Genomic DNA, 19,944 nt, shown 5'->3' on the forward strand with positions numbered 1-19,944 from the left:
TTTTCTTCTTACGTGCATAAAACAGCTCTTTTTTTTATTCCCTGAGTGAACGTATAACTTCAACTCTCTGGTTGTCCATCTGCCCATATACACGCACAAGTACAAACACAAGAGCATACGCCCACACGTATGCATACGTAGATAGGTACGTACATGTGTGCGCATGTTTGTTACCCATATTGCGATTTCTTTTACATGCTGCCGCACTCCACGTTTTGAGTACTTGTTTACTCACTTCCAACCAGCGTAACCACTTCCAATCAGTATAACCACCTCCAATCAGCATAACCACCTCCAATCAGAGTAGTCACTTCCAGTTTATTTAATTCCAGTATGGCATGCTCACCGCTGCTGAGTGAAGAGGACTTATATCGATTTAGGACTAAGCAATGCTTACGATTAGCTAAAGGAATGTGCAAGTTTGGGGTTGACAGGTGTCAATACAGTCATAATGGCGAGTGGATAAGGAGAAGCCCGTACTATATATCTTTACCTTCTTACCTTAGGTATATTCCTGTATCATGTCCATTCTTCATAAAAAATGTAAATAACAACAATAATGAACAAGATAAAGAGAAAAAGAATACTATTATAAAAAATAGTGTATTTCTGACTAACAAAGATGGAAGTGTAAATAATAATTTTTATAAATATATTGAAGAAACAAATATTCATAAATGCCCTTTAGGTGTAGAATGTCCATTAGCACATAGTAAAGATGAAATAGAGTATCACCCTCTTGTTTATAAAACGAAAAGATGTGAAAATTATAAACATGCTAATTGTAATAGGTATTACTGTCCTAATTTACATGGATTAGCTGAACAAAGAAAGATTAAACAATATTTTATTCCATTTTCAAATAAAATTCATATTCCACATTATCCAAATGTTACTATAGTTAATAAAATACAGTATGGCTCATTCAAAGGGCAAAATCAAATTAACTCTTCCGATAAAAAGGACATCATAATACGACCCTTTAATTCATGTTCTTATGATTTTCATTTTATGCATGTGAGTGAGAGAGACTCTAATATAGACGAGAGTATGAAATATGGAGTGAACAGTAGTATTATGGAGAACATAAAACATAACATGGTGAAAAGCAGTACGAATAATAATAAGGGATACGTTAATAGTTATAATACTAGTAACAGCTACAATCGAAAGGAAGAATATAGAATAGTGCCAAATGGTGGGGGGAAGGACCGAAAAATTAAAGATTTCAAAAGCAATTCAATTAATGTACCATGTGATGAAAAGAATATAGTGAAGACAAGAGGAACCAGCTATTCTACGGGATATCCCATTTGGTGTTCCTACATATTAAAGAACAATGGAAATTCGTTATCAAAAAAAAAAAAAAAAATTCTATTTTTAGTTATTTGAATAATTATGATGATGATAAATCTAAGTTATATTTGCACATATTAAACAAGTTTCCATACTTGTTTAATTTGAATGTTACTGACATTCATTCGAACAGCAGTTACTTGGGACCAGTAAACATGACCAAGTTGCCAAATCGTTCAGTTTTGGACGATAATACTACGAGTGTACTTCATGCCAAAAACAATGCCAGAGCCATGTTTGACCCAGTCATCATTGATGGAGATACTCCTGGAACAACTCCTTCCTCTGCAGCCGGATGTAGTAGAGAAAACATTTTCTCTAAATTTTCTGCAAAGGCAGATGGAGTAACGGATGCCGACAGGAGGGAAGAAATACAATATGAAATGTTTGAAGAGAAAACTAAACATTTATTTTTAAACAACACATATTACGATATAATAAACCATATTTTAAAAAAAAATTTAGAAATTACGAGAAATAAAATAAAACATGAACACAACTCATCAAGTGCATTAATCGACTTAGATAATTCTCAAAAAAACTGTTCAAATGATCTTGTTAATTTGGAATTTATTAAACGTTGCACAAGTCAAAAAGGGAACACGGATGAGATACAAATTGAATCGTATGACAGCTTTTTAAATTTATTAAGCTATGTACTATGCTTGCTTTATTTTACAACAAATTCAAGAGCACATTCCTCATTCGACTTGTATGCACAGCAGCTGGCCAAACATGTAAAATGAACTTAAAAAGAAAAGTGCCGAGGCAAACTACATACATAAACGTCAATATGAGCGCATATATACATATATATATACATTCATATGAACTTCATATGTATCCGTGCACCTACACTTCTTGTGTTTACCCATTTAGGGCGAAGAAATGCAAGAGAAATTGCTTATTTTGTCTCATGGCAAATATTTCTATTGTTCTTCATATCTGCCTTAGTGTGCACAGTTACACGTACCTACGAATTCGTTTATTTATTTGTTTATTCATTTATTAATGTATCTATTTATATATGTATTCATTTATATATTTGTTCATTTGTTCATCTGTTCATTTGTTCATTTGTTCATTTGTTCATTTGTTCATCTGTTCATTTGTTCATTTGTTCATCTGTTCATTTGTTCATTTGTTCATTTGTTCATTTGTTCATTTGTTCATCTGTTCATCTGTTCATCTGTTCATCTGTTTATTTGTTCATTTGTTCATCTGTTCATCTGTTCATCTGTTCATTTGCTTATTTGTTTATTTGCTTATTTATTTTTTTATTTTTTATTTTTTTTTTTAATATTTATATTTTGGCTAGCTGAGATATATTCAAATGAAAGCTCCTTTTGTGTTTGTTTTTTCTCCTGCATTCTGACATGTACATACGTACACTCATGTGTGCATATTTTTTTTTTTTTCTCCCCTTTTAGCTACATAGTGAAAGCAAGAAAATGAGGGACTTTTCCATGGGAACAAATATGAACAAAGCGGTAAAAGAACTATTTTAGATTAACTCAGAATCTTTTACTTTAAGCAATAAAGAGGAAACGTTTTGCAGAAAATTTTATTCAAAGGTATACACATGCTAATGTTATAAATAGTGGTGATATATATATATATATATATATTTTTTTTATTATTTTTATTTTTTTTCTGCTCGTTCATAAGTTATACAAAGGATGAAATGTTATGGAGCAATATAAAAATGAGGGTACCTTCAGTGTACCTTTAGTGTATCTTTATTATGTTGATTTCTATGGATTAGTAATGTACATATATGTACATATATATATGTATACACACTTAAACTTTTCAATTTTTATTTCTCCTTCATTATTAGTTAATTTTGTTTTTTGGTATCCTTCCTTTTAAACGAAATTAAAATTATATTCGTATATATATAATACATGAGCACATAAGCACATAAGCACACAGTTCACTGTAAAAAAGCTAATTTTTAATTTGTGACATGTTCAGGAAATTAAAAAGATTATGTTATCTCAATCCTTTCTTCAATTTGAAGCATACAAGAATTATATGAGGAGTTAGGAGAGGTCTTAAAATGATGTATTCATAAATAAAGGAAATATTAATTAGTACTTCTTATACAAAAAAAAAAAAAAAAATATATTAAGTTTTTTAATTTAATTATACTTCACATTTGTGCTACTTTTAATTTATTCGTGCATTTCAATTTTACATGACCCTTTTATATTATATTTGTTTATTGATGAACTGTATGCTTAGGGATGTAGAATTTCTTTTGTAAATTTTTTAAATGCCAAATTGTAGTTTTAAATTGATTTATGCGTTATTTGGTTTTATATACATGGGCACATATTAACATAGGTACATATTTACATGTCCATATATTTACATGTCCATATATTTACATGTCCATATATTTACATGTCCATATATTTACATGTCCATATATTTACATGTCCATATATTTACATGTCCATATATTTACATGTCCATATATTTACATGTTCATATATTTACATGTTCATATAATTACCATTGCGAATGCTCATATGTCCTACTACGCACTTCATATATTTGCTTATCCTTTTAAACTTGAAAAACACAAAATAACTCAGAACAGACTTTTAAGAATCTGCTCATTAACTACTTTACTGTTTTCAATAAACTTATTTTTATACGCCTCACTGGGGCGAAATATCAATGACAAATGCAAAAATAATTACAAAAAAAAAAAAATAATATATAATGAATAGTACATAATAAATAGCAAATAATAAATACCTGACATGTTAATAATAATAGGCACGTATACACTTATATAAAGATGTAAACGCAATGGTTTTATTAAATTCTATTTAAGAATTTCGTTTTAATCATTTTATTTATATATCGCCATATTTTGTTTTTAAATTGTATATTATGACGTTCAAATGAGCTAACACTTTGAGCGCTTTTGTGTGTAACCCGTAAAAAAAGCACACACATATACACATATATATATATTTATGCATATATTTGCTTTTACAATATTAGCTTTTTTTCTTTTTCTTTTTTTTAATGCAGAGAAGAAAATTTATTAGTCAGTGCTGTTAATACACAAGCGCAAACACACACACGCTCACACACATAAATATAGGGTACATGTTGTTGTAATGAACGTTATAATATGAAACCTTTTTTTTTTTTTTTTTTTTTTTTGCTGTTGTTTGTTGTTGTTTGCTGCTATCTAATAATACTGTAAATGCAAAACATCAACTTTTTCGTGCTTCTTTATAACAAGTTCCCACCATTTATTTCTTTTTAAAAGGTAAGTAAAAATAAATTATATTAAAATGTGACTTACACATATGCATATGCATATTAATATGTGTAAACGCGCCAGCATAAGAATTGATGATTGCACTTTTAAAGGCAACACAATGAAAGGCTCCAACGATTTGATATATTTTCATTAATATGTCAAAAAGATATAAAAAAAAAAAAAATAAAAATACATATATATATATATACATATAATAATAATATATAACACAGCCCAATCATCATACGAATTTCCTGCAAAGTATCAATTATCTTTCCGTCATGCAAATATATACGTATGTACTTTACGTGCATATAAATATTTTTTATAATATTACACAAATACCTAATCAAAATTTATAACAAGTTAACGTAGGGGGAAATATACATTTACATAAGTTAAAAGGAAATGATACAAAAATAATTTGTAGTAAGTGCCACAGAGAAGTTTCAAATAAAAAAAAAAAAAAAATATATATATATATATATATAGAAAAACATACTTATATTTACTTATTTATTTCTAACGTACTGTACATAAGTACGTGCGTATATGTATACCTTAAGCCTCAAACAAAATTATGTTTACGCAATGATCGCTTATAAATACAATGTACACTTATCATAAACTTGGTATAAAAAATTGATAAGTAAAAAATCGTACGTTTTTGCTTTTTCCCTTATTAAAGCATGAACACTTTTTTTTATTTAATCCAGCGAAAAATAATTTTCTTATATTAAAATGTGTATTATAAATATGTTTACTAAGATTACACAGATATTTCCTTTCTTCTTTTTAAAAATAAATTATTTGTTAATTTTGCTTCATTTATATGTAAAATATTTAAATTTTACTTATTTTAGTTTCTTCTTACATTTTTTTTTTTTTTTTTCTTTGTGCTATTAATCAAATTTTCATTTCTTTTCAATTTTTAAGCTTAAGTTGATGCTTAAGGTATATATGAGCTATGTACATAAATAATTATACATATATATATATATATATGTACAACTCCGTAACATATGCATATTATTTATTATATACGCCCCACTCTCACATATGTATTATCGTATGTATATACATATATATATACATATATATATATATATAATATACTTATATATCATATATGTGTAGTAGTATATATATATGTATACGGTTACAAGGTTATGATTAAAAATTTTTCCTGCTCATGCCATATGTGAAAGTGTATGCATATCAACAAGAAAAATATTTGAAAGCATGCGACAAGCAGAGCAAAGTAACATTCCTCAAGTCGTTAAAAAATGGAATAAAATGAAATCAAATAAAATATGTAAAATAAATATTCAAAATGTATATGTGAAAAGTAAAATAATAATATAAAACTTGATATAAAATAGTTAAACATATTCAATTAATTGTTCATTGAAATGATAGTAAAGCACAAATAATAAATGGTACATATTTTTTAAGAAAAAAAAAAAAAAAAAAAAAAAAAAAAGATATTGCATAAACATTATGCACACAGGTTTGGGGACAAGTTTAACAAAAAAAAAAAAAAAAAACTAGGAAGATAGAAAGAGCAAAAAGTTAAAGTGAGATATTTTATATGTTCACTATATATATGTATATATATATGAATAAAAAAAAAGAACAAAATATAAAAACATCATAAAGAATATATATTATATATGTATGTATAAAAAAGAAAAAATATTTAAAAAAAAAAAAGAAAATAATCTTTTAATTTCAAGATCGATTGATAAAACTAAATACCTATTGTGCTTTACTATTATATTTACAATTTAAAACAAGCGGGCTATTTTTTGAATATAAACATACAAACATACATACATACATACATACACTTATATATTACATATGTATATATATAATGTACATTATGTACGTATGTGCTTGCACATTAAGTGTTGAAAAGAACATATTCTGGAGAGAATAAATAATAAATAATTGAAACAAAAAAAAAAAAAAATAAATAAATAAAAGTAAAATATGCAAAATATGCAAAAATGCAAAATATGCAAAAATGCAAAATATGCAAAATAAGCAAAATATGCAAAATAAGCAAAATAAGCAAAATATGCAAAATAAGCACAATAAGCAAAATATGCAAAATAAATTTAATTTTTTTTTTTTTTTAAACAAAATAATAAAATATTTTATGCTGAATAATAAAAGATATAACTTTCAGTGCATAGCTTGAACTTGAAATAATTTATACATATATAATATATATATAAATACATATATGCATATTTATACGTATATGTATACATGTAAACATACATAATAGAAGTTTATTTTATTTTTTTTCTTTTTTGCCTTAGGCTCCTCTTAATGATTCTTGACTTAAACTTCTTTTCCATTTTTTTTTTTTTTTTTTTATAATATATATATTATATATATATATATATTTATATATATATTTTTATGTATGTATATGTTCATTTATTGAGTACATTATTTATATTTTGATTACAGTAATACATAGTGTAATAGATACAAAATCGCATTTAAAAATACATACGGCTGAGGAGTTTTTAGCTTTTACAAAAATATTAATAATATACATTTATAATATAAGGAGGAACATTAAACAGAAGAAATAAATAAAGTTTAATATACATATATATATATATATATATATATGAACGTGAACGTGTATAAACATTTACATAGTTACGCTTACATACACATTTACCTGTATGCAAATACGTTTATTTACAAGTACATTTATATACAAGTACGTAAACATACGCTAATATAAAAAATGGCAACCGCAGAAGAGTTAAAACAGTTAAGATCTGATTGTACATACCGATCCAAGTTAGCCGAGCAAGCCGAGAGATATGATGGTATAAATAATACGTTTAATAAAAGGGGAAAGAGCAAATGATGTTATCGTACTGTATCGTAGCTAATGTGATATAATGCTATATAATGCGATGTATTACATATTCGTGCATACGTATCTTTGTCAAACACACATGTATACTTATATAAGGGCTAATTATGTGTACACTCATAGATACATATATTTTTAAATATATTACACAGTGCTACTAGGTTAATGATTATTTAATTTAATTTTATTTTATTTTTTTGTTCTTTTTAATAATGTGTACAAAAGTGTTGTTTATTTTTTAAAAGAGAACTGCTTTTTTTTTTTTTTTAGTAAAACAAGAAATGTCCTTGTTTGTATGTTTAAGGAAATTTTTCTTTTTCCATTGCATTATAATAATATTTTTAAATACATTTTAAAAAAATTGACGAAATTATTTCTGCACTAACCTTTTACCTGAAATGTTCATAAAATTGTATATATTTTTCATTTTTAATTGCACTAACCTTTTTTTTTTGAAAATTTTTTTGGAATTGTGTAGAAATGGCCGATGCGATGAGGACATTAGTGGAGCAGTGCGTTAATAACGATAAAGATGAGTTAACAGTTGAAGAGAGGAATCTATTGGTAGGGGGCGAATGCATGCACACATGCATAACATATATATATATATATATATATGCATATATACAATAACACGTTTGTTACATTTAGTGTGTATCTGTTTACCCAGTCCTTTGAACATTATAGTTTTTACATTTTTATTTGATTTAAATTGCGATAAAATATACACGATAGATATATATATTACTCATTAAGATTTTTTTTTTTTTTTTTTTTGTTTTTCATTTTTTTATTAATTCCATTTCTTTATAGTCTGTTGCATATAAAAATGCCGTTGGTGCTCGTAGAGCTTCGTGGAGAATTATATCAAGTGTTGAACAGAAGGAAATGAGCAAAGCGAATGTTCATAATAAGAATGTTGCTGCTACTTATAGAAAGAAAGTAGAAGAGGAATTAAATAATATATGTCAAGATATTTTAAATTTGCTAACAAAAAAGTTAATACCAAATACATCGGAAAGTGAGAGTAAAGTATTTTATTACAAAATGAAAGGCGATTATTATCGTTACATCAGTGAGTTTTCATGTGATGAAGGAAAGAAAGAAGCATCGAATTTTGCCCAAGAAGCTTATCAAAAAGCTACTGATATTGCAGAAAACGAATTACCTTCAACACATCCAATACGTTTAGGTTTAGCATTAAACTATTCTGTTTTCTTCTATGAAATTTTAAATCAACCACATCAGGCATGTGAAATGGCCAAAAGAGCTTTTGATGATGCTATAACTGAATTCGACAATGTTAGTGAAGATTCGTATAAGGACTCTACGTTGATTATGCAGTTGTTAAGAGATAATTTAACCTTATGGACTTCTGACTTGCAAGGAGATCAAACAGAGGGTAATACATGAACAAATCTGCGTCGTTGCGCGGAAAAGAAAAAATGAAAAATAAGAAAAGGTGTAAATGAAAAATATTGAAAAAGTGTACCTACTTAGGCCTACGATAATTCGAGCAAACACTTTTTTTTGTGTGTGTGTGTGTGTGTGTGTTATTTAAATGTTTGGCTATTTCATTTCTCCCTGAACTGTTAATATATTTTGCATGAATTATGCGCTAATTTTTTTTTTTTTTTTTTTTTTTGTTCAGAAAAATCAAAAGATGAAGGCTTAGAATAAAATAGCAAGTTATTTTTATATCAAGTACAAGCAGCCATATATTTTAAATGTATGGGTATTTACGTCATGTACACTTACATTTACCTGTACATATATATATGTATACACATGTACATGTATATATGTATGTACATGTATATATGTATGTACATGTATATATGTATGTATATGTATATATGTATGTACTTGTATATATGTATGTACATGTATATATGTATGTATATGTATGTATGTATATGTATATATGTATGTATATGTATATATGTATGTACTTGTATATATGTATGTATATGTATATATGTATGTATATGTATATATGTATGTACTTGTATATATGTATGTACTTGTATATATGTATGTACTTGTATATACATGTATATATATATGTGTGTATGTATATGTACCCTTGGTTTATTGAAAAATGTCGTATTTTTTGAGAACGTTATCAACTGTTTGATTTCATAGGTTTAAAACTTGCAAATACATTTAAAGAATTTACCCTTTAAAAAAAAAAAAAAATCATACATGTATGTATGCATACGTATGTATACATATGCATATAAGCGTTTATATGTTCATATTCTTTCTTTACTATAATGGATTCTTTATTTAAAGAAGAAACACATATGAAGTGAAGGTGCTAGCGTTTATCTGCGTGTATTTATATATATGAGAATTACGAATATGTATATACACATATGCCGCCTGTACATGTATATATGTATACATATATATAATATATATATATATATATATATATATATATATATATATATATATATATATATATATATGTATATACAGATGTACACGTGCATATACGAATATATATATTCCCAAAAGTACACCTATATATGCATGTTTATAAATATGTACATACATGTACGAAGAAAAGATGAAGAAAAAAGAATTAAGAAATGAGATTTTAAATGTTGATACAATATTGCCAACAAATTATTTTCACTTTTTTCCCTTTTAACTTTCAATTAAAGTGTTATATTATTTAATATTATTGCATTTTATTTTATTTATTTATTTTCTATTTTTTATCCTTTATTTTTTATCATATAAACATTTTTTTCTTTTTTCTTTTTTTTATATCAATTACATAATGTTCATTTAATGAAAAATCCTTTTTTCTAAATTTTTTTTTTTTTTCATCCCACATGTAAAAATTTATTCTTTACAAGGATGAATAAATAATTAAAGAGAAGAAAAATAGAAAATAAATGCGAAATAAATGCGAAATAAATGCAAAATAAATGCGAAATAAATGCGAAATAAATGCAAAATAAATGCGAAATAAATGCAAAATAAATGCGAAATAAATGCAAAATAAATGCGAATATATGCAAAATAAATGCGAAATAAATGCAAAATAAATGCGAAATAAATGCAAAATAAATGCGAAATAAATGAGAAATAAATGCGAAATAAATGCGAAATAAATGTGAAATACGCAGAGAGAAGATTAGAGCAAAAGATAAAATTGCTTTGAAAAGGTCGAAATGAAAGGTACATGTCCAACCATATATATGTTGATGTAATGACCCCAGTAACGTCAAATCAAAATTGTTTATTGTATATAATGTATTAAAAAGGTATAAGTACTTTTATAAAATAATACCATGTTGCCCACCTAACAACATTTGTTTGTTTGCTTGTTGGTGGTTAGTTGTTTTTTTTTTTTTTTTTTTTGCTTATTAATTCGCAGTTGTATGTTTGTTTATGTATATATATATATATATATATATATATATATATGTGAGTGCGTGTGAATGACATACTATTCTGGTACCACTTTTTTTCTTGTTCTAACGATTTGACAATCGTAGAGAAACACAAATAAGTTTTGCAATTTTGCACCCGTATTGTCAGCTCACTATTCGTTATATGCATTTTATCTTTGCAGTAACAATAAATATCTTTTCCCATTTTTGAACATCTCTTGTGTTAACTTGAATTAACATGAGTAGATCCTCACTATTGTGCTTTTTTTTTATACCTACACAGATTTTACTTTTTTTTTAAAGGTTTTGTTTAGCACAAATTCTTTTCATCATTCTATTTTATAATAAAGAGAATTTAGCATTCTATTTAAACGTGTAAGCAACAAAGTAAAGGTTCCTTCAATACGAGTATTTAAATGTTGGTTTTATCTACACATATAGATCTAAATGTAAGAGTGTATATGTGTGTGTATATGTGTGTGTATATGTGTGTATATGTGTGTATATGTGTGTGTATATGTGTGTATATGTGTGTATATGTGTGTGTATATGTGTGTATAAGTGTGTATATGTGTGTGTATATGTGTGTATATGTGTGTATATGTGTGTGTATATGTGTGTATATGTGTGTATATGTGTGTATATGTGTGTGTATATGTGTGTATACGTATGAGTGTGTGTGTGTATATTTGTGTATACGTATGAGTGTGTGTGTGTATATTTGTGTATATGTATGAGTGTATGTGGGTGTGTGCGTATGGGTTTGAGGGTATATTCATTTATACTTGAACAAAGCGTCAGGGTTGTGATCACTTGTTATTCGAATATATACAAGACATGGTCTTATATACACCTATAATAATACTCTACTAGAAGCAAGTCTTCCGACGCTCCAAATTTTGTTTTATTGTGTTGTAGGGGCTTCTTTGAATAATATTGGGTAGACTAACTAATACTGGATAATGGAGGAAAAAAATGGAAAAAGAAAGTTTTGAAATAAAACTAATAGCTGTGCCAAATGTAGTGATAATTTTTTTCAAAATTTTTTATTTTACCATTATTTTGACTATAAAGACACTAACTCGTACGAATAAATGTCTACGTGTTCAAATATGCGAATTTGTATGTATATGCTCATATGAGTATATATCTATATATATATATATATATATATATATATATATATATATATAATATATATATGTATATGTATATACATATGTAGACATATCTGCATGTACTGGAGTTTTTGTTAAGCGTACCTACGGCAAATACTTTAGAAAAAATGCCCTTAAACAGCTACTTTAATTTATATCTATTTTTACTTTACCCCTTTTGTGTAAACGCACACATTATTTTTGACACGTAAGGAAATTGGCCACTTGTTCATCGCTTACTCGTTCGCTTAATCATTCAGTTGTTCATATTTTTTTTTTTTTCCTTTTTTTTTTGTGTGTTTGTGTGTATGTGTTTGGACAAAACAACATATATCTTATTCCTTTTTCGTGCGTTCATTTTGAATTACCACAGCTACATTTAACCTCATTTTTGCTTTTGTTCTTCTTTTATTTTTGTTCTTTTATTTTTGTTCTTTTATTTTTGTTCTTTTATTTTTGTTCTTTTATTTTTGTTCTTTTATTTTTGTTCTTCTTTTATTTTTGTTCTTTTATTTTTGTTTTTATTTTCATCTAAAATGGAGGAACCAGGTTTATGTATCTATCTTTGTAGCTTCTTTCTAAATTTTTTTTTTTTTTTTTTTGGATCAGCAAATATGTTAATAAAAAAATGAGTACGAAATTTTTTTTTTTTTTTTTTTTTTTTTTTTTTTCTTACGTTAAAAGCCAAATTATACATGATTTAAAAAAAAATGAGTAGCGACAAATATGTAAAGTTACTTTCGTTAAATTTGGATAGGCGTATAAATAGAAGCCAAAGCACTGCCAAGAATGGAACTACAAAATCTAACTTGGATTTATCACCTACATTGAGCAGTGTTGGTAGGAAGTCAAACAGCTTGTTAGGCTTAGTTTCGGTTAAAACGTCTACAAACTATTCAAACACTTCACGCTCGTCCAGTGCATCAGACGTATCCATTGCTTCTGATCTGTCTAACTTGTCTAACAAATCCATTAAAAGCGAGCAGTTAAACCCCTATAAAAGAGTGAACTCCCTAAGTGAGTACATATTCAAGTTTAAAAAATTAAAGACAGAAAACAATACAAAGCTGGGTAGTATCATATTCAAAAAATTTAATACAAACAAAAAAAAAAGGGTAGATACATTAAATAAATATACGGACACTAACTTATTAAGTTTTAGATGTGTATCAACAAATAGTGAAACAAATCCTACCAAGGACCTTTACAATTTGCATAGCAAACAAAAAGGTCATTTAGAATGCAGCCAGAGTACCCTAATAGAGGGCGAAATGGGGTGCACCAACATTACTACTACTACCACTACTACTTTTCTGTTCAACAACATTAAAGGTATTAGTAACAGTAGTAGTAACAGTAGTAGTAACAGTAGTAGTAATAGTAGTAATAATAGTAGTGGCAATTGCAGTGGTAACAGTAGTAACAACGGACGTAGTAATAACAGTCCAAGTAATAATAAAAATCGTAGTAATAGTAATAGGAGTAGTAGTAAAAGGAGTAGTAGTAAAAGGAGTAGTAGTAAAAGGAGTAGTAGTAAAAGGAGTAGTAGTAAAAGGAGTAGTAGTAAAAGGAGTAGTAGTAAAAGGAGTAGTAGTAAAAGGAGTAGTAGTAAAAGGAGTAGTAGTAAAAGGAGTAGTAGTAAAAGGAGTAGTAGTAAAAGGAGTAGTAGTAATAGTAGTAGTAGTAATAGTAGTAGTAGTCGTCGTAGATCATGTGAACACCACACGGCAATAGGCGAGTCCCCCCTGTGGTCCTACGTCAAGAGTGTACACAACCTAGGAATAAATGTTCTCCATGAGCAGACAAAGTCATCCATGTATTTTTTATCTTTCATAAAAATTAATAGAGAGATAAGCAAAAAAGGTAAAACGAAAGAGGAAAACGTAAATGCGCTAATAATGTGTATTAAATAAAAACAAAAAAGAAAGACTAAAGGAAAAAAAACTACAAAAAAAAAAAAAAGAGATAAAAATAAAAAAGGTACAAAACACTGAATGACAAGCTTGCAAGGGTGCAAGTTAAAGTTTTGCAAAAGGTTGTACACTACTAAACTTGCCACTTCAATTGCTTGTGTTATTGCATTTGTTACTCCTAAAAAAGCACATGCATTAGTATATGTATACGTGCATATACATATCCACGTACGTACTTATACATGTGCATATACATATCCACGTACGTACTTATACATGTGCATATACATATCTACGTGCGTACTTATACATGTGCATATACATATCTACGTGCGTACTTACACACGCGAGGATGTTCGTCCTCCCCAACTTCATTCCTGTTTTCGACTAGTGAGTAAATATGCACTTCAACTCCTTTGAATGAGAAGCGATTACACGTACAGAATAAAACATGACTTCGTTCTGCATATATAGCAACGAACATATAATTCCCTTGTTCATTAGTATCGTCTTGTTGCTCCTTTTTTTTTTTTTTTCTTACATATCTTCATTTTATTTCTTTGCACTTTCTTTGTAGACCTACTAAAGGAACCCAAGGAGATGGAGTATATGCTCAGAACAGTACCAAAAAAGTATTGCCTTAAAAGAAGTGCAATAGATTACTTGTTTAAATATGTTAGAAAGTCTGATGAACTGATGTATAAACACAAAGGAGATAATAAAAAAAAAGCAATAAAAGTTTTACACAAAAATGGAAAGACAATGGTAACAATGATGATAAAAAAGATGATAATAATAATGATGCAAATGTGTAGTATACAAAGGAACAATTCGAAAAAACAAAAAAAAAAAAATTGGAAGCATTTAACACATAGTAATCACAAAAAAAAATTGATGAAGATTTTATGGGAAAAAAGGAATTACAGATATAACGAAAAAAATAAAAATCACATTTTAAAATTATTTTTGGATTATATTATTTCTTTTTATTCAAAAAAAGCAAAAAATTGTTCAGCTTTAAAAAGAAATTGGGGTCGAATAGATACATATATTTCAAAATTACTTTTTAAAAATATTTATAAAAAGAATGAAGACGATTTAGTATTATCATCAATTGATCATTCTTGTAAAAATTCAAGGATGAGTACTACGAAGGAACAGAATGAACATGTCCAAAAAGAGTGTAATATAAAATCTTCTGTTATTGTTCAATTAAGTAAAAATGTAACTATAGGTAGTGGTAATATATTATTCCCTGGTTCAACTTTTATTTCGAACAATGCAAAAATATACATAGGTCATCATAATTTATTTGAAGATAATGTCATGATAATAAATAATACAAATAAGACTATGCATATTGGAAGTTATAATATTTTCCGTTCAGGCACTTGCATAACAAATACTCTTTCGATAGGAAATAGGAACTACTTCGACTATAAATGTAGGTTGTGTCGGGCGTTGTGGCGTATGATTCATAGGTGCATGTGTATATACATATGCATATACACATGCCCATATACATATGTACATTTTATTTTTCATACCTTTATTTTGTCCCCCTCACCCCCTACTCATAACAATGCTAAACATTATGCTTATTATGCATTCGAACCAAATGTATATTGCTTCCGTTTCATGGTCCCCAGGAGCTTGATGAATATATGTACACATGCTTACACATACATGTATTACCCAATAAAGTAATATACAGTCTCAAGCATATCATATTTTTTTACGTGCATACAGGTACCATTTCCAACGGAGGTATTGACTGTTGTTCATTTATAGGGACAAATATGCTTTTCAGTGATCCGTGGAACGAAAAAAAAAATTATAAAATTGTTAGCAGCGCTATAAGCAAATTACATCCCGTGCTTGTTGAAGTAAAGAGGAAATGGAAAAAAAAAAAAGAAAAAAAAAAAAAAAAATGCAAATTGCAAATTGCAAATTGCAAATGTAAATATGAAAAAAGAAAAATCAAAATAATAAATTATACGTTCCATATTACGATGTGAAATTTTTAAATTGCAGCTTCCTTATAATATCGCATATATAAAATGCTGTTATTTATTTTTTTTTTTTTAGGAAAACGTAAATGAAATATTTTTAAGATATAATCACCTGAATAATTCAGGATAAATTGGATGTCCTGAATAATTCAGGATAAATTGGATGTTCCTTTTTCCTGTAAGGGATGCAATAAGTCTTGAGCTTACAAGTTCATGTTTTACTTCTTTCGAATTAAGTTATTTTTTTTTCATACGATGTGAGGACTTTTTTCAGCGCTATAGTAAATTGTACTAACTTTGACAATGTTCATTGAGCATGTTACATGTATGGATTTGCAGCGTACATATATATGTGTATATATATATATGTACGTATGTGACAAGTCGATTAACCCTTAACCGAAAGATTATTCAGCATTATTATTATTATTTTTTTTTTTTTTTTAAAGTTTGGATACTATTATACCCCATTTTGCCTGAACGGTTAATATAAATTTTTTTGGCTAGTTATATTATGTTGTATTTTATTTTACGCCCTTTCAAGTTTGCTTTTCATTTTTTGTTTGCCTATTTTAAGATATTCTTTTTTTTTTTTTTTTCTCTTTCTTTATTGTTTAACTCGTTTATTTTTTTGCTGAATTGATTTTCACATCGTATAAATATTTCGAGTTTTTTTTTATTATTTTATTTTATTTTATTTTTTTTGCTACAACAAATAAGATTTGATATTGTGGAATAACTTGACAAATTAAAAAAATAGTACCATTAATTCTGGTATTTATTACCCAAAATGTTTTTTTCTTTTTTTTTTTTTTTTTTAAACCATATAATATATAACTAATAGGAGCAGTATACGGAACATATATATATATAGGGGTGTAGGGGTTACATATAAAAAGCAAATGGTAAATATAAATTATTACCATGAAACGAAAAAAGCAAATAAGAGTACACCAGAATGTATACATATATATATCACACTTCATATTATACATAATATTGTAGCATTCCCTGCTGCCATTTTTTTTTTCTTTTTTAAGGTATTAAATTGCTTCAATATGCTATGTAAAATGGGAATGTACCAAGGTAGATGTGTATTTTTACATCCCACAAATTATGAACAAATTAATATTCTGCTTAAATTTATATGCACGTTAATATCACTACATCGTAATATCATTATATCATAATATTGTCAGGAAGTCTTTCAATTCTGTACTTGAAATTTTTGGCATATAAAATTGGCACTCCAGGTATTTTTCGTAATCTTATTTTTAAATCTTTGTCATTCGTTGCAATAATATAACAACGACTTTCAGTAACTCGGTTAACAATACAATCATCTGCATATGTGCCTTTATGTGTACATGTTAATCTATTATATCTGGGGTCCTTGAGCAATTTTAATGCAAGTGAAAAACGTTGACCTAGCTTTTCCATTTCTGCTACAACACAGTCAGTTACGTAAATATTACATTTGGCTAATAACAATTCTGAACATCCTTTAATAATATCAATTTTATATTGTATACTTGAATTAATAAAATTCGTATCAAGTATTATGTTATATGGTGGACTTAGATTCTCATTATAATTAAAAAATAAATTGCTGTCAATTGGGGCAACTTGCTTTATTTTTTTCCCATCTTTATAACTGTTACTATTATTATTATTATTATTTTTTACTTGTTTTTCCTTGTTTTGTTTTATTCTACTATCATTGGGGTTTATTACTCTTTTCAATTTTAGTATCTTTTTGGTTTTCTTAAACTTCCCCTGAAATGCAAAAGGGATAAATGGCCATTAGGTGGATGCAAGAACACATGTCAGCAAATAATGCTAAAATGTACGTGCGTACATACATATATATATATATATATATATATATATATATATATATATATATATACATGTACGTGTTTATGCGATTATTCTAAACGCAGGAAATGCACGAAATCATAAAATATAAACCCGTAATAGCACAGACATAGATATACGCCAACACATGCATTCTTTAATATATACGCACATTTGCAAATGCATAGGCACATTTTGCGCGTTTCTTACCATTTCTGCATTTTTTTTCTCTTCATATCAGTAACCAAATTAGAGACAATTTTAAAAATTCATTCGTCGCTATGCATATAATATATATGTTTGTAAATATACATGTACTAACGTACATACGTACATATGTACATACATACATACATACATACGTATGTACTTACATATGTACGTACATGAATATATTTATTTTCTTGGAAAGAACAAACTTTTCTTTATTTACAAAAAATAAAATAACAACAAAATGATATAATAACGACATGCGAAAAAAGATAATTGCAAAATTGCCATATAACTTTCAGTTATGTACTATTTTTACAAGAAAGCGAAAAAAAAAAATAAAAAAAAAATTAAAGCATATCTATAATTTATTTGACTTTTATACCTGTAATAAACATTAGGAAAAAAGCCAGCTCATCCAATGCATATTCTTTTTTTCTCTCCACAATATATAAATATACATAAATAAATGTACATATATAAAATGTACGAACATAATTTGTACATACAATATGTTTATACATTTATTTAATTTTTATGCGTATAGGCACACGCTCAGGGATTCGTTTATATGAATTTTGAATATCGCTGTAAATACATACAAGTTGGTACCATTTGGTATCGACATAAAGCTTAAATTTTTACATACATAAAAATTGCATATAATATGAACAGTTAATGCATAAAAGGAGAGAGAAAAATTCTAAAAAAAATTTAAAGTAATCGTAGAACGTACATATATATTAATGTTAATTCGAAAAGGAGAATTTTATATTTTCGACTGATTGATTATTTATAAAATTAAGCTAATTTTTGTAAAATATGTTCTTACGTTTATGTTATTAGGTCTAAGTATATATATATATATATATATATATATATATATATATATATGTACATGTACAAAAAATAACAAAAAACAAAAACAAAAACAAAAACATTTCTAATGATATAATGATATAATGTGATATAAGATTGTTTCGTTTCGTTTCGTTTCGTTTCGTTTCGTTTGGAAGGAATGGAATTACGTGTAAACATAAATTCATCAATTGCAAACATTCCATAAGAATCTGATGAGAAAAACGGGAGTACATGTTTATTTTTAAAAAAGCGCAGTAACAAAGTTAAGCAAGATAAGAGAGTACATACATTTAATATGTACGTATATGAATATATATATGTACATATGTGTACATGTTAATATGCAAAATTATACGTTAATTTTGCCATATTACCAATATTTGCTTTTTTCTAGTAGGAGATAATTATTCATTATTGTAATTATTGTAATTATTGTAATTATTGTTATTATTGTTATTATTGTAATTATTGTTATTATTGTTATTATTGTTATAACGCGTAAAAGTGGCTTGCCCTTAGAAGACGTTTAAAAAGTTTGACTATTTTAAATAAAAATTACAAACGTAAAGGAGGAAGAGGAGAAAAAAAGGAAAAAAAAAAAAAAAAATTTCATATTACCGCTAGAATTACCTGTATTGTTCAGAATTTTTTGATCATAGTTGAGAGATTAAATTTAAACAGTTCGAGTAACAGAATATTTTTTTATTACTGATTATGTTTTATTCTGTGTTAATGTACAGCAGTTTACACAAGCGTGTTAAAGCAAGTGTATGTACATACATACGTACATACAAACATACATTTATAATTCCTATATCATACGTTCATATACGCAGACAAATTTCCCCCCTTTATTATTTTGCATAGTACATCAGTTTTTGCTGAAAGTTACGTATACATATATATATATATATATATGTATATATATGTTTATATATGTATATACATATATGTATATGTATATATATATA

General features: G+C 26.8%; 4 protein-coding genes across 4 annotated transcripts; 3 read left to right on the top strand and 1 right to left on the bottom strand.

Moving 5' to 3' along the window:
• Positions 1-333: 333 nt before the first annotated feature.
• MKS88_001460 (zinc finger protein) lies at positions 334-2,864 on the top strand (the record flags this gene model as incomplete). The annotated part of the gene is made up of 3 exons (XM_067214386.1): positions 334-1,316; positions 1,385-2,093; positions 2,787-2,864. 3 exons carry the CDS (start codon positions 334-336, stop codon positions 2,862-2,864), a joined length of 1,770 nt encoding a protein of 589 aa, XP_067074826.1.
• A 4,554-nt stretch (positions 2,865-7,418) lies between these two features.
• MKS88_001461 (14-3-3 protein) lies at positions 7,419-9,233 on the top strand (the record flags this gene model as incomplete). Its single annotated transcript, XM_067214387.1, has 4 exons — positions 7,419-7,503; positions 8,032-8,117; positions 8,367-8,955; positions 9,205-9,233. The coding sequence occupies 4 exons, from the start codon at positions 7,419-7,421 to the stop codon at positions 9,231-9,233; spliced, it is 789 nt and encodes a 262-aa protein (XP_067074827.1).
• A 3,597-nt stretch (positions 9,234-12,830) lies between these two features.
• Positions 12,831-16,175, top strand: MKS88_001462 (dynactin subunit 6; the record flags this gene model as incomplete). Its single annotated transcript, XM_067214388.1, has 4 exons — positions 12,831-13,983; positions 14,611-15,477; positions 15,783-15,919; positions 16,122-16,175. 4 exons carry the CDS (start codon positions 12,831-12,833, stop codon positions 16,173-16,175), a joined length of 2,211 nt encoding a protein of 736 aa, XP_067074828.1.
• A 1,049-nt stretch (positions 16,176-17,224) lies between these two features.
• Positions 17,225-18,115, bottom strand: MKS88_001463 (rRNA-processing protein FCF1; the record flags this gene model as incomplete). The annotated part of the gene is made up of 2 exons (XM_067214389.1): positions 17,225-17,821; positions 18,113-18,115. The coding sequence occupies 2 exons, from the start codon at positions 18,113-18,115 to the stop codon at positions 17,225-17,227; spliced, it is 600 nt and encodes a 199-aa protein (XP_067074829.1).
• Between the last annotated feature and the right edge of the window lie 1,829 nt (positions 18,116-19,944).

Source organism: Plasmodium brasilianum, chromosome 5, assembly GCF_023973825.1.
Source record: "Plasmodium brasilianum strain Bolivian I chromosome 5, whole genome shotgun sequence".
Classification (NCBI taxonomy): Eukaryota; Apicomplexa; class Aconoidasida; order Haemosporida; family Plasmodiidae; genus Plasmodium; species Plasmodium brasilianum.